Source organism: Microtus ochrogaster, chromosome 5 (genome assembly GCF_000317375.1).
Source record: "Microtus ochrogaster isolate Prairie Vole_2 chromosome 5, MicOch1.0, whole genome shotgun sequence".
In the NCBI taxonomy this organism is placed as follows: domain Eukaryota; kingdom Metazoa; phylum Chordata; class Mammalia; order Rodentia; family Cricetidae; genus Microtus; species Microtus ochrogaster.
In genome coordinates this window covers 30,810,280-30,826,578 of record NC_022012.1, presented here as the reverse complement: position 1 = coordinate 30,826,578, position 16,299 = coordinate 30,810,280, and the positions used below count along the sequence as shown (strand labels likewise).

At 45.3% G+C, this 16,299-nt stretch overlaps 1 protein-coding gene across 1 annotated transcript in view; it reads right to left on the bottom strand.

Annotated features, from left to right (window-relative positions):
• Positions 1 to 14,399, bottom strand: part of Tmem218 (transmembrane protein 218) — a 15,160-nt gene extending 761 nt beyond the window's left edge. Inside the window, exons 1-4 of the mRNA XM_005347042.3 lie at positions 14,324 to 14,399; positions 5,131 to 5,207; positions 3,955 to 4,065; positions 3,056 to 3,158 (exon numbers count right to left, since the gene is read on the bottom strand). Of these exons, the coding sequence (XP_005347099.1) occupies positions 3,056 to 3,158; positions 3,955 to 4,064 (213 nt within the window). The 5' untranslated portion in view covers position 4,065; positions 5,131 to 5,207; positions 14,324 to 14,399. The remainder of the gene's footprint in view (positions 1 to 3,055; positions 3,159 to 3,954; positions 4,066 to 5,130; positions 5,208 to 14,323) is intronic.
• Between the last annotated feature and the right edge of the window lie 1,900 nt (positions 14,400 to 16,299).

Below are 16,299 nucleotides of genomic sequence, written 5' to 3'. Positions count from 1 at the left end.
CCCCTGAGACCTGATGAAATCACCCTGAGACCTGATGGAATCACCCCCCACTCCAGCACCCTGACTGCGCTCCCCTGAGACCTGATGGAATCACCTTGAGACCTGATGGAATCACCCTGAGACCTGATGGAATCACCCCCACTCCAGCACGCTGCCTGTGCTCCCAAGACCTGATGGTTATGCCCACAGTTTCTTGGTAACTTCTAGTAGCATCCTGTCCTCTTTCCCTCTGCATATGAGCATAAAAATTTTCAGCTCCTTGAGTAGAAGATACAAGGTTTTTAAAGAAGAAGTGGGGGGGGGGGGGAGCAACAACAACTAATAATAATAAGGCACAGGAAACAAATGGCTTAATTTAGAAGAAAGGGTGGCTTTCAACACGAGGTGACTGGAGCTTCCATCAGAAGAGTTCTGAACCCTAATTGCAAGGGAGCGAGGAAAGTGGCCACTTATCTAAGATATTAAAACACTAAAAGGATACATAATTTGCCCCATACATACAGTTGGTTGCTTGGTAACCAGTCATATGTGAAGTCCTAATTCTACTGGTCTTTGTTGATAAAAGAATCTGTTTCTGGTCCTGGCTCTACCCAGTCGCCTGCTGTCCATTTCTAGAGAACAGAGCTCTATTCTTCACCCCAGAGCTAAGCGGTGATATTTAAATGGGTGGGGAAAGCAGGTATCATCATCCAAAGGAGTGCCTAACTTCACAGAAGCCATGAGAACTCACTTCCAGGAGAGGTTCCCAAATACCTGACAGTAACTGTCACAGCCTAAAGAGCCAGGAACTCCTAACCCCTAAAACACACTGACTGCAATACAGTGGCATTAAGGTTGAGACCTTAAAGTAGGGAGAGAAGCTTGGATTATCCAATCCAGGCAGGCCCAATGTAAACAGAGTCCTTAAAAACTGGACACACTTTGGAGATCTCCAAAGAGTTCTAGACCAGCCGAAGCTACGTAGTCTTGTCTCAAGAAACAAAACAAAATGAAAGAAGAGGCAGAAAACAGGTTCGGGGAAAGAAATGTGGGACGGGGGCAGCCAGAGAGGTGACACTGGTGGCTGCTGGCTCTGAAGATGACTACAGACAGAGGCCATGGGCTGCAGCTTCTACAGCTGAAGAGGTCAGGAAATGGGCATTCCTCCAGAAACACTGGGAAGACGCGTGGCCCTGCCCACCCTTGACTTTAACTCAGGGAGACTGAGGGTGCACTTCTAACCCACACAACTGTAGATAATACATTTATGCTGGGAACCATTCCATTGGCAGGCAGGCTCTTGTTACAGCAGCAACAGAGCGCTAATACAGTCTTGATGCACAAAGCTCCTGAACAATCCAAGCAGTGATACGAACGAGATCCAAAGACATCAAGAAGCACCCCAGCTGCTCCAGAGACTACCCCAACAGTCAACTTACAATCAAGGTCAGTTTGATAAAAACAGCTTTAACATAACTTTGACCTTGGCTCTGGTACTGAACAAGTCTCTTGCGGGCTACATGTTTGCTCGCTCGACTGTTTCACTTTTTAATTAGCCAATTAGCAGGCCTTGGGTGCAGAAGGCCCAGGCCATGTATTATTGATACAGTATTGAGCCAGGCTGCTGCAGGGGCCAGCGCTCAGAACCTGAAAATGAGAACTCCGATTCTGCAGGCCATGCTGACAAACATATTTTGCTCAGTCCCCGTTGTCTCCTGAGTCCAAAACTCCTATGACAGAATAGAGGGACTGATTTAGAAAGAGCGCTCGCTCGTGCCTGTGCTAGCAGTCACATTTGCAGTGATTACAAAAATGGCAGCACATATCACTCTTTCCCTGAAAACAAAGACACCGGGGTGGGCCGGATGTAGAGAGCCTGACACCCAGGGGAGCAACTCCTGGAATCTGTGTGGTAAGCACAATTTTCCTTAGAGTTTCCAGAACTAATTTTCCTCCTTTCACCATCATTAATTCTAGGGAGAACTGGAAGTATGTGTTCATTTTACATCAAAAATTATGCAATTTTGTGGACTGTATCAAATCGACAACCTGTTAGATCTGGAGAACAGTCTGATACTCTGTTGAGTTCTAACGAGGTTGAAGATGTTGAGAACAGAGTTCAGCTTAAGTCCTTGCTCTGCTTCTTCCTGGACAGTGTCAACTCGGGCAGGTCACCTGTACTTCTTCCCCAGAAAGGCAGCAGGACCTTCCTCATACCATTGGGAGTTGTGTGGTTTCAATGAGACAATGTAAACAAGGCATTTAGTTAGCATAGCTCTTGGCATATAGTAGTCCTTTAAGAAATGATGGCCACTATCATGTTTTTCTCCTTCAGAATTAAAATAGCTACTGAGAGGAAACAGAATGCCACAGGAAGATGCAATGGGATAGAAAAGGCCAGTGCCCTTGGCAAGAGCCTATGGATTTGAGACCAGCCCCACACGGCAGAACCGGAGCCCCAAATCAAAAACAAACTAGAAGAGGGGAGGTCTGGCAGAAATGGGACAACGAGAGAGGTGACACACATCGATTTACAGAGGGAGGGGCCAGTTGATGTGGTCTAAGGAATAAGGATGACAGAATCATTGATACAGAACTCATCTGCAATGTCCCCTTCTGTTTCTTATGGAAAGGCTCCTCTTTCCCGCTCTTCTTGGTGGAAATGACTCTTGACACCACAAGTGGAAAAAGTCAGCCTCAGAGGATGGAAAATCATGTCACTCAGCACCCTGAGAACACTACCGCAATTCTGACCTATGATCTAAGACTCTGAACCAAGGAATAGGGACACCACACTTAAGGCCTACGCCAGTTCCTAGCTCCTAACTCTTTTCTCTTTCTGTCTCCACAGTAAGGAGTGGCTTTCCACACTGCCATTCAACTCCATGCAAGCAGCAAACAACAGTACAATGGATAAATCATTGCCTGGTGGTGCTACAGGTGGGATTCCTAAGACCCTTTCCCAGAGTAAAGGGACAGGGACCTTGCAACACCCTGGGAACCCCATCATTGTTTGAACAGGTCTCAGGGCAGGATGGGGAAAGCCGCGAATAGGGACAAAAGCCACTAGCCTTACCTTCATTTCCACCTCTGGGGCTGGGAATTCACTGGCTCGAGGGAAAAGTAATAGAACCGCAGTAATGATCAGAGCACCCAGGAAGACGAAGACGATGGAGAACCTGGGGACAGAGACCTGAGTATCAAAAGCACTGACCACAGTCAACTTTTTATCAGCTGGGCCTGCACTGGCTCCTCCCTGGAGTCAACATGTTTCAGTCCCTTAAGGTCCACAAAGTCCTCCACCCCAAAGCCGTGCTTCCTAGATGGGTACCAGCTGGAAACATCCCTATTTGTTCCTGGTAATTCCAAATTCCTAACAATGGGAAGTCATAGTTTTCTGCACAGTGCGTGTGCTCACGAGTGCATGTGCTCACAAACGCCCCTCCCCATCCCCACACACTTTTGTTCTTTTCAGATCAGAACCCCCAGTAAACAGTGTAGCTGACATTTATTGCTGACATGACCCTCAGAGAGCGCATCTCTAGTGTCTCTGGGGTTAGGTTATGGCCCGAACAGTGGTCCAGGCCAACTCTCTGTAACTTCTGTGTCCGTGGGCCCAGGCTGGAGCCTTAGGGACTGGACCAGGCACGTGTCATAAATCTGAACAATTAAACCAAACTTCCCCCTACAACTCCCAAGGACCTCAACAGCAGCCAAAGCAGATTTTCCTGTCACCTCTGGTCTCCCTCCGCCCCTCCACAGTTAGAACTGGGACTCACCTCCCATTCTCCTCCCACCTCCGCCTGAGCATAAATAACACAGTTAGCGCTTATGATAAGAGGTTAAAATGCAACTCATTCAAACTGCCAGTAATTACAAAAATGATCTTCTGAATTCTAAATGTTTAATGAGCGTCAGCGATTTTCGCCTCTAATTGCTTTTACCTAGGACTCCAGGCTGGAAAGAATGCCTTACCTAGCTATCCCAGAGGCTCTGGATAACAGCACACACAGCAGCAGCACCAACACCCAGATCAGAGCAAGGAGGAACACGCCAGCACCCACTCCCAGCACCATGCCAGTCATCCTATGGGACAGAGAGCAGCATCAGCCTCTGGCTGGACCATCCCCCCCCCCTCGTGTGTGCCTAGCGTTCGATGACACAGAAAGCCTAACTCTACGAGGAATCCTGATGACCAGTATGTCTGGAGGCTCATTCACGATGGGTCTTTAATTTTCAGGAATGTCCAGGCCCAGAGTCCCTTAATGAAAACCGGGAATGTGGAGCCCAGAGCTTTCTTTGTGCAGGAATAGGGGTGGGGGACCTGAGGGCTGGGGTGAGGCTGCTGTCTGCTCTCGGGTTGTCACTTCAAATCTGGTCTCTTCGGCTCCACTTTGACTTCTACTCAAGCCCACATTAGAAATCTGAGCTCTCTCCATTCACAGATCCTAACCAGGGGCTCTCAGAAGGCTGCAGAGCCAATGTAGAAGCTGAAACTTTGGCTAAACCTGAGGAATGAACTTAGACCCAGCAGACAATCACAAGGCAGAATTTTCCACTCTGTGTCAAGTTCTTATTCGCAGAAGGAAGAAAACTACCAGTCCCTGAAAGAAGATGTCACGCGTTGGGTCCCTTACGGTATGCTATGTGCTTTACCAGACCTGGCGTGTTCAGTCATGGCAATCAGAAACGAACTATCACATGTGAGCCCTACAAGAGGCAAGTTAGTCTTGGTTTCCTAGTTGAGGCTCACAACAAGAGGGATTCGCTCTCAGTTCTCGAGACCATAGGAACAACAAAAGCGTCTGCAGGGTGACATCCCCCTACAGGATCTAAGCAAGATGATTTCTTGTTTCTGGTAGCTCCGAGATTTCCCTGGCTCGTGTCTCCTGTCTCCACATGACACTTCCCCTGTCTTCTTGTCTGCCTGTTATCACTAGACAAAGTCCTTAATCACACGTGCAAAGATCCGTGTGCCAAATAAAATCACATTTGCAGGCGCTGGAAGTTAGGTGTGGACATCTTTTGGTGGGCGCTATCACTCCACTAATGAGGGAGCGCCATCTAGAGCACCTCCTTGAGTTCCCGTCTCAGTATCAGAGACAAATCTTGAGAAAACAGAGTCTTCCTTAGCTTTCTGGGTTTCTTTACCTGGTGATTTAAACACAATGGAAATAGATTGGGGTGTTCCGTTGTAAGCTTACTGGAAATGAGGCTCTGAGCATGAACTGGAAAAAAGAAAAAGAAAAGAAGTTTATTCAATCAACACTGTGCTGTGACCACTGCGGAAAACACTGTGCTCCTCGTTCGGATGACAAAGGTAAAAAAGATACAACGCCTAGCAGAAGCTGATGGTCTATTAGGGCACAATGTGATGCAAACAGCTATTCATGTTATATTCATGTTATATTGCAGCAGAAGCAAAGTGTATCACGAGCTGGGATGGTGAGAAGGTTAAGGGATAAGCCAGTGCTAGCACACTTGGGAAGAAATCAGTGGCAGGATGGTGGAGCAGAGGGAGTGCCCACTTGCCTCTGTCCTTCCTCGGTAGAGCCCTGTGAGTACCATATCAGTAACTGCGGAAAGGAAGAACTTCCCTGTCTCTGGGACTTGGTATTTGCTCTTTCCACAGGCAGGATTCAACCATCAGGCCCCAGCAAGGCACCTGCTATTTGTTTACTTGTGTGACAGGGTTGGCCTCTCCTCATTGTTGATATTGTAGCTTCATCAGGAGAACATCATCCTCAGAGAGCCCGTCCCTGACATCCCATCTACAGTAACTCTCAAAAGAGTCAGTCAGTCGGTCTCTCTCTCTGTCTCTGTCTCTGTCTCTCTCTTTTAGAGCACTCTCCACCAAGTACAGGTAATAACGCAGGCTTTCGCACGCCAGGCAAATTCTCTACTGCTAAACTATCGCCTCAGCCTCCGAGGCTACCACTTCTATTAATTTGTTTACAAGTTCACTTTCTGTCTCTCTTATTAAGATAATAAACCACCTGAGGGCAGAAACTGTTTTTTTTTTCCCTCCCTGCTGTCCCCATTTTTCAGGATAAAGATTAAGTGCAACAAATATTTGCGGAGGAATAAGTGAATCCAACTGGCCATTCTGAAGAATTCATAAGGTCATAGCAAGGTGGAGAAAGACGATGGGAAGCGCTGGGTAATACACTGCACTGGGCTGATGAGGGGAATGCCTCACAGAACGGTGGAAGTGATGGCGAATCTCAGTATGTAAAATGGCAGCATTCTGAAGTGCTCTGAATTTAACGTACATCCAAAGCCAGGTCGTCAGGCAGGGGCTGAGCTCAAAGTCCACAGTGGCCCGAGTGGAGATGGGGGCCTAGGAGGGCTCCTCCTGTGAGACCTCAGCCCATGGTGCACTGAACTAGACCCAAGGAGGACAATGCATAAGGCTGGGTCCTCGAAGGGATAAGTCATGCTTGAATAGACTCTGAAAAATCTATTAAGAACTTAGTTGAAGCAAGCAGGCCAAATGACTCAGGTGATGGCAAAACAAACAAACAAGCCAAAAAAAAAAAAAAAACCCAAAAAACCAAAAACCCACCTAGACAGAAATCCGAATCTTAACCGGGCATTACCGGCAAGCAGAGTGTCAGGTCCCACACTCACGCTGTATGGACTGCCTAATCGAGTCGAGAGACTAACTACAATAAACTGCTATGGAACAACCTTTTTGTACACTGTGAAGCTGTGTCGCTCTGACTGGTTTAATAAAAACCTGAATGGCCACTAGCTAGGCAGGATTTCCGGGCAGCGAGGACGCTGAGAAGGAGGAGGAGATTCCAGGAGGCACAGAGCAAGCAGGATGGGCAGTATGGAGAGAGGTAAGAAAGACACAAGGCAGAAAGTAAACTAACAGAAATGGGTTAATTTAAACTGTAAGAACCATTTAGAAACAAGCCTAAGCTAAGGCTGACCTTTCAGAATTAAGTCTCCATGTCATTATTTTGTAAGCTGGCAACCCAAAGAAAGACCCATCTACAGTAAACTACAGAATAACTACAATAAAGACAGCAACTAAATAAATAACTACGAAAAATAACTAACTACAATTAACTACAGAAACCACAATAAAAGTGAGAAACCTCCAGGATCCCCAACGGCCTAAACTGAAGCCGTCGTTGGGGACACCACTCAGCAGGCAGGCAAGGCTCTGTAGAGAGGAAACAAGAGGGAGCTGGGGAGGTGGCCAAGGTGGTAAGGTGCCTGCTGCACAAGCACGAGGCCCCAAGTCCCAGTCGCCAGCACTCATGTGAAAGCACTGGTGTCCATCTGTGACCCCAGCACTGGGGTGTGGGCAAATGAGGGACGGCGAGCTCACCGGCGAGCCAGTCTAGCCAGCTGGGGGACTCCAGGTCGGTGAGAAACCCTGTCTGAAAGGCGAGGTGGAGAAGCAATCAAAGGAGCCCTGGCATTGGCCTCGGGCTCCCTCCGCACACTTACATACCCACACCCACACAAACAGACACCCAACCAGCACACAGACGTTTAAAGAAGAAATGAATATGAAGTAGGTTGAGAGGCAGGTCAACGGTAGAGCACGTGCCTATCACAAGTGAGGCCCTAGGTGCCACCCGCTGTACCTCACAGATTATAAAATTTTTATTTTATATTTACTTTGCAGCAATAATCATGGTCTCATCGTAAATGTAAGCACCCCAGACCTGACTGTTGAAAGATCTCATTCTGGATTTAAAAAAAAAATAAAAGTAGCTCTTTACAAAAGTGACAGAAAATCCAATGAGAGGGTGAAAGCTGAATGGGAAAAAGACATACAAGGCAGACACCAGCAAAGCCAACTCAGGGAAAGGAGGAAATGGGGGCAATGACAATGAACACAGAGTTCTAGTCTTGCAGGAGGAGTTCTGGAGATGTAAACACCGAGCTCTACCGAACTGCACGCTTCAAATGCTTAGGACGGGAAACTTCTTCGTGTGTGGTTTGCCACATGTGGAGAAAACAAAATGAAAAGTAAGCTAGTGGAGCAACATTAGTAACAAGAAAATATGTGTAAAGATATGAAAATATAAAAAAACAGTTTTGGAAGGAATAATTTAGCCAAAAATGATGTAACCTGAAGGAAATATAGACCTAACGAAAAAGACTCCAAGTGTACAGGCAAAACAGACAAAAGCACCACGATACTAACTAGCAAACGGAAATGAATGGATTCTGCTATGATTTCAGAAATAGATCAGAGGAAAAAATGAGAATAAACTGTATACAGAGGAGAGCTGAATGGCCAAGATATGTAAAGGTCCTTAGCCACCAGGAAAGTGCAAATAGAACCAAACAAAATATCTCCATGTATCTAGCAGATAGCCAAAAAGTCACTGGCAATCTGTAAAGATGTGGAGCATTATGGACACAATCAATCATACAAATGACAGTATAAAGCAATACAAATGAGTAAATTACAACTACATCCGGCGATGTAGGTGAACTTCACAAGCATTATGTGAGGGACAGAGTAAAAAGTTCCTGATAGACTCCAATTATATGATATTCAAAAACAGGTCCGACTGCTCCAGCATATCTTGAATGACTGGATGGGGCACGGATGATAAAACTGGTTTTTGACGTGGGTGATGGTTACCTGACTTTGTAACTTTGGTAATCAGTATCTAGCCACAGATACTTGGGGCTCATGCCATTTTCTGTTGTCTTACACTTAGCTACAAAACCCTTTTGTGAAACGATTCAACCATCATTGGATGGTTAATGAAATCAAGACTGTTACCTTTTAAATTTTTAAGTGAAATATAGTATTTAAAAGGTATAGATTCTTTTTAAAATTAAAGAAATGGCATAGATTCTTTATGACACATGAATCTACACAGACACACATGATGCACTACAGACAGCAGAACATTATGCCTGGGCATTTCATGTTCTTTGGAGGGGGTCGTGGGGATGAGGGGCTGATGCAAAACAGACTGGTCCTGAGCTAGTTCTTTGAAGTTGAGTGATAGTTGAGTAGATGTTGGCTTCACTATTTTCTAAACATTTGAATGGAGTTCAAACTTGCAGAGTAAAAATATGTATGCATATGCATACATGTATAAGTATGATTTAATACAACAAATATTTGTGAAATTTTTCATAGCTAAAATTATGCAATTTCATGAAGAGGCCTTTTAAAAGTACCTGGACAGTGGGATAAAGCAGGCTGTGCAGAGAAGTAACTCATACTTTTAGATGAGTTGGCTTAATTAAAAAAAAAATCTCAATTTTTCTTTAACATAAAAATTCAGTGCAATTCTAACCAAAATCCAAAAATACCTTTTTAAGGAACTGGAAAATGAATCCTAAATTCACACAGGAGAGTAAAGAGCCAAGAATAGCCAACAGCACTCTGAGAACTAGGAATGGCGACGTGCCTTTCTTGTCACCAACTGCCGCAGACACATGATGAAACAAGGTAATTAAAACAGTGGGACAAAGACACATGGACCACTAGCGGGAAACGGGAAGCCCAGACTCAGAGCTGTGCACTCATGAGAACTTCATACTTCCGAGGAAGAAGATGGCTTCGTGGACCGCTGCGTGAAGGGTTTCACGGTGGTGGTAACACAACCGATTACCAAACCAGAGGACAATCAAACGTGACCTCTACTCCGCAGCATGTACAGAAGTCAATTTTGAGTGGAAGTAATTCATAATGAAACAGCATATGCTTAAATATATGAATGTTCAGGCTGACTCCACGAGAATACATAATGAAGTACAGTAGCCAGATGCTTGCACCTAAACTTAGAATCACCACGAGCGTGAAAGCGCCACAGGCAGACGATGCAGGTGTGTTGTGCTGGCAACTCAAATACCACGAGCTGTGCTGCCCTTCAGTTACACGAGCTTTCTAGACTGAGGAACAAGTCTTGTTCAAGTTCCAAACCACAGATCAGTATAATTCTCCCTTGATTTACATTCCTGGAAATTACACTTTATTAAACTGTGCCAAAAATTACATTATGTTAACACACACACACACACAAAATGGAGTTAGGTTCTAGGCCCAGATAATTACGAAATGAGAACACTGGAAGGTTGCACACGATGCAATTCTTTGTCTGAGGACTGTTCCAACATCACACACCTAACATTCTCAGTTCTCTGGTGTATTCCAACCACAATAAATGCTAAATATGGCCTCACAAATCCTCAAATGTCCCCGAGGGGCATGCATCTCCTTTGAAAAGTTCACACAAAATTCTAGAAACTCTCATATAAGCAGACACAAATGAGGACATTCACTGTAATTTCAATAGGAAAATGGGAGGGGAAAAGCTACACACCTGACAGGTGGATTTGCTATAGTCTCACAATGAACACTTAAATGAATGGACTTGCTCTACATACACTGACATGAATCCATCTCTGACAAAAGCAAGTGGCAACCTAGGAAGAGTGGCAACCAGTGTAACACCAGCACTTGGGGAAACTGAGGCAGGAAGCACTCTAGTTCCAGTCCAGGGAGGCCTATCTAAAACAAACACAGACAAAAATGCACACGCACAAATATGTAAGTATATAAATAATTGTTCTTTCTTTTCCCTCTCCCGACAACAGTGCGCAGAATGCTCCAGCATCTGAAATACTGTCGTAGGCTTTCCTACAATACAGCCCTAACAAAACCAGGCTGTTTGGAGCCCCTGGCAACAGTTCACCTCTGCACCAAGAAGGCTGGGAAAGCCCTAAATCCGAATGTGGTCTGAGGTTCCTGCTGTAAGACCTTAAGTCCACATGAGATCGTTTGAGACAAAGAAGTACGCCCGCAGGGCCTACCCTGGTTTCATGTGTGCTAAGTGTGTCCGTGACACGATCAAGTGTGCTTCCTTATTGAGAAGCAGGAAATCGGGAAAGTGTTGAAAGCCTAAGCACAGAGTCGGAAAGTGAAATAAATGTGGAGATTTTTTAAGTAATAAAAATCAAAGCTCTGGGGGGAAAGTAAATAAATACACGGAAGCTGTAAACTGAAATCCAAAGCGTACGGTTTATATTTTAGACTTAAAAGAATAATCTCCAGCCAGGCATGGTAGCGCACGCCTTAAATCCCAGCACTTGGGAGGCAGAGGCATATGCATTAAGAGTATAACAGTATGGGTACTACATAGGGACACAGTTCGATTAGTAAAGCGCTTGCCCTGGAAGCGGGAGGACTTGAGTTAAATCACGGAACCCATGTGAAAAATCCATCTAATTCCAGCGCTGGAAAGGCAGAGACGGGAGGCTCCCCGAGTCTGGCCGAGTTAAACGCTCGGTCAATAAAAAACATGGTCTCAAATGACAGAGCTCTTGAGGATAACTCCCGCTTCCACATGCGCACACATGCAAGTGCACCAACCCGGAAGACATGCTAAAACACAACAACAAAGAGAGATGAGCACAAACCATACACAACAATCCTGGCGTCTCTGGGAGGGAGGAGGAAAGCAGGATGGGCCAGCAAAGAATGGAAGGGATTTTTAACTATCTGTGATGCTTTGTTTCTTTAAAATAAAAACCATAAGCAGAATGCGAGAATGCTAATATTTACTAACCTGGCTGGTAGGCACAACATTTTTTATTATATTATATTACCCAAATCAGAGATTTCAACAGCCCCTAATTTTAAAACACTTGGGAGACCTTTTTTTAATTTTCAGGGTTTTTTTTTTTTAAATTTAATGTGCCTTGATGTTTTTTCTGAATATATGTCTCTGTAAAGATTTAGATTCCCTGGAACTGGAGTTACAGACTCCAGTGAGCTGCCATGTGGGTGCTGGGAATAGAACCCAGGTCTTTTGGAAGATCAGAGAGTGCTTTTAACCACTGAGTTATCTCTCCAGTCTTAAGAAATTAAGCAAAGACTTCTTAGTTTTTAAAAAGTAACTGATAAGTTGGTCTATTGGCTTCAGGTCAATAATCTGAGTTATGTGGGTGGCTGAAGAAGAATTAATTTCCAGCTCAAGGCCCACGTGGGCAACATGGTAGGGCTGTTTGAAAATAAAGTTATCAAAAAAGGAAAAAAGGGGGGGCGGATAAGGGGAGGAAGAGTGACAGAGCTCTTGCTTAGAACCAGTTCCCCTTATCAGGGTGTGCATGATTTAGGGACAGAGACTGGTGAGTGATCAGTTCGGATACTATTGAAATCCTTCAGATAAGAAAACTTGTCTCGCCAGGTGGCGGTGGCTCACACCTTTCATCACAGCACTGAGAGGCAGAGGCAGGCCCATCTTTGTGAGTTTGGAAGTCAGCCTGGTCTACACAGTGAGTTCCAGGACAGCCAGGGCTACAGAGAGAAAGCCTGTCTTGAAAAGCCAAAACCAAAACGGAACACACAAAGAACACTTGTCTTAGCTGTGGAAATGGAAAGGGGCCAAAAGGAACATCAGAAGTGACCAGTGTGACTGGCTGAGCTGGTGAGACCGCCTTGAAGGAAATGTCTAGTTAGGATTAGCTGCTCTGCTCTGGACACCATACAATAACCTGAAGACGTGAGCAAACTTATCACCTAGAAGCTGGTAACACCAGAAACATTGATCTTCTATCCACACTGATGTGACATCGAGTTACACAGATGGTGTGGGAACAAACAGCTTCAGACCCTTCTAAAATGAAGGTCATTATTTCATAATCAAATTAAATTTTGGGGGTTCTTTTAAAGTTTTTTTTTTTATTGACGTGGTGTGGGGGGGGGGTGTGATATTTGTGCAGGTGTGAACCCAGGGTCTCATGCATTCTTGTGTGTGTAACGTCTGCGCAGGTGTCTATTGAGGCCAAAGAGGGCATGAAATTCCCTGAAACTGGAGTTACAGGAGGTTTTAAGCCTGGGAACTGGACTCAGCTCTGTGGAAGAGCAGCTGATCCTCTCTCAGCTCCAGTGTCCTTCTGGTCGCCCTGCATCCATCTCCCCAATGCTAAGATTAGAGGTGTATAAACCACACCCTGTTCATGGGGTGCTGGGGACAGAACCCAGGGCCTCGTGCATCCCCAAGCCTTTTTTGTTCATGAGATTTGATCAAAACAAAAATGTTTATTTACTTAAGATTCAGAATATTATTCAGATTTTCTTCGAGAGCTGATGGCTTAGCCAACACAGTTTTAATGGTGAATCCATTTGAATCCGGTAGTTTAGAGTAGGAAAAGTTACCTATGTACATTTAAATGCCTTGACTAGCAGTGGCAAGAACAAGTCAAGGCCAGGGATTCTGTTGTTTTTCTCCCTATGATGGAGGCTGTGAGGTTTATTGCTGTCAAGTTTCTCCAGACCCTGCCTATATGTGTCCTGCATTCTTCCTTCATCCAAGGTTGGGTCTCCCTGCCCTTTCACCAGTTGTCAGGGAAAACTGAAAGTCCAGCATCCAGAGCTCATAAGATGGGAACTACAGCGCTCCCCACCAGGCTGAGAATCTTAAGGGAGAAACCTAGGTCTGTCACAGGACAATTTCCTGTCCGCGGAGAGTCCCAGGACGGAAGTATGGCTTAAGGCTTCTGGTGGATACCTTAATCCGTACCCCAATTTTCAGAACCAAGTCCTTGAAAACAACAGGTTACTGGACAGGATTACCCTTCTGGAGAAATCCTTTGCGATTTTCCTTGGTTTTCTGTTTGTTTTGTTTTTATTGCTGTTGTGTTAAGATAGGGTTTCCTTATGTAACAGCCCTGGTTGTCCTGGAACTCAATTTGTAGAGTTGACTGGCCTCGAACTCACAGAGATCCGCCCACTCCAGCCTTCTGAGTGCTGAGACTGAAGCTGTGTGCAGCTACACCTGGCTTCCCTTTTAGTTTTCTTTGTTGTTTATTCCAAACCTTCAAAGGTAGTTAGAATGGCCAGGTGTAGTGGCACACACCTCTCATCCAAGCATTCAAAAGGTTGGGGCAGGAGGATCACAAGTTTGAGGCCAGCCTGGGATGTACACCAAGATCATCTCAAAAAAAAAAAAAAAACGAAGAGACTGAGCGTTGACACTTTTTCTACTTTAAAAACTTCGCTCTCGTTTGGGCTTTAAAACATTAGGTTAATGCCTCCATTTTTGTGCCTCAAGTCACACGCAAATCTGGGGAAAACCAACTGCCAGGCCGCCTAAAGACCACCAACATGACACCTGGCTGTAGAAAAGGGTGTTCCACTATCCCTAGGGGATCCTGCCCCTTTTCCAGAGCAGTCCGCTGGTCGCACTACACAGTAGCTCCCCGCAGCGGAGCTGGGAACCCTGGGATCCAAGCAGCAATCCCAGGCAGACGCCAGGGTAGCCTGCGGGGGTCCGCGCACCTCCCGCCCTCGCCTTCCCGGCCTCCGTGGCCGAGCATTTGGTCCTCACCAGGCCTTCACGTTCCTTACCCGGGATCACATCTCGCACTCCATTCGGCTCACCGGGGCTTTGGTCTACTTTGGACGAATCACAAGTAGGGTTTCATTTAGAAGATTTACGATAGACCAATCAAACTCGCTCTTTCAGCACTTTGCTTCCTCCTCGTTAGCTCTCGTTTGCGGTGGCTCCGGGCAACGCAAAGCGTGGTGGGTGGTGAGCACGTCTGTCTCCTTTACGCCCTCCGATTGGGCTGTCATGCACTGTCCTCAGTTTCGATTGGATAGCAATGTTTGTCAATCACGTTTCCTTAACCACTAAACCCTCGGACAACAACCGGAGGACCGTTTTTTTTTTTTTTTTTTTTTTTTTAGCTTCTCGCTGTTCGTGTTTAGATTGCCTCGGCCCCGCGGTGGAGGAGCCCCGTCAATGCTCCTGGAGGTGCGGAGATCTGTTCTGCTGTCTAGACACCAGCTACTGTCCCTCCGTCTGTTGAAAAGCCAGTCCCCAATCTGTGGGAGGGGCCCAGGATTGCTAACATCTCTCTTGAATTGAGTCCAGATCACTAGCTGAAATAACATCATGTTCTGTATCATTACCTGGCCTTGTTTTTTGGTCGTTGTTCTTCCCTTAGCTTTTGGCACGTACCAAACTAAGGATAAGTGAAACCAAGAGACAGACTGGGGAAGAGGTCCGAGGTCAAATAAACCCTTTTCATTATTGCCACGCCATCCACGCAGCTGGTCCACACTTAGAGAGGAGTGTCTTCCCTAACTGCCACCCAGAATTTGTCAAGATTTTGTACCCAGGCTATATAGTTTCTTTGATCAAAAGATCAGGTCAGTGAAAGGAAATGGCAGAGTTTGCATCCTCCACTGTGGGAGCAGGAAGGAAAAACAGACAATAACCAAAAGAAATAACAGATTTGGGAAATGTGGCCCTTGAACCTATGTCCTTAGACAAAATATGGAAACCTTGAGAAGCCAGTTGTTCTGTCTAAATCTGATTTAGTGCATGTGAGCATGCGATCCTCCACCCCCAGTCCCCAGCCCTCCAGTCTCACTATATATATATAGCTGTCCTGGAAGGAAGGAACCTCTCAAATGTGTAAATTCTTTTGTTCTGCTATCAATAGAGTTCGAGGCCAGCTTGGTCTACAGAGCAAGTTCAAGACCAAAAGTACTACACGGAGAAGAAATCCTGTCTCAAAATAAACAGAAAAACAACAAACAACAAAACCCAAAACCAAACCTTTTTCCTTTTGATACCAAATTAAAAGAAAATTCCTTGAAATTTTTGTAGATATTTTCTCAAAAGAAAAACCGTCTGTCACAGGGAATTCAAGTTTCTATGACCGTAAGTGAAGTGTGATTGCCACATAGTGTGTTTGTTTGTTTTTATGTTGGCTGCGCCTAGTTTCCGTGCAATAACAACAGCTGGGTTGTAACACAGACCATGGGGTTATAGCTTAAAATACCCTGGAAACTTGGGGAAAAAGTTGATTGTTTTACCTTAAATGTCTCCAGTAAGGCCATCTGGTATACCTATAGTATAAATGCTGAGGAAGCTGAGGCAGAAGGATCTCAAGTTTCAGAGCAGCCTGAGTTACCTGGCAAGTGTGAGACCAGTCAGGACCTTAACTGAAACTATCTCAATAAAGCAGCACAAAATGATGCTGATAATGAATCAGGTCCAACTGGCTACTGGAGCTGAGCAGACTTTAGAAGTCATGCATTATTATCTCAGATTGGCAGAGATTGTTACTTCTTTTCTAAAATCACATGGTCAATGGACAGAGAAAGTTCTAGAAGCCTGTTCATCGGTACAGCATTTCTCCCAACTACATCGTTTCCTTTCTCAGGCAGAGTTTACCTCACTTAGGCTGATGCCGGTGTTAGTCAGCTTTCTGTAAGCTGGCAGCGTAGAAAATTCATCAGAACTTCTATAATTTTTATCCCATGTCTCATTCAAAACTTATACTGTGCAGCATTATCAATATGTTAGACAT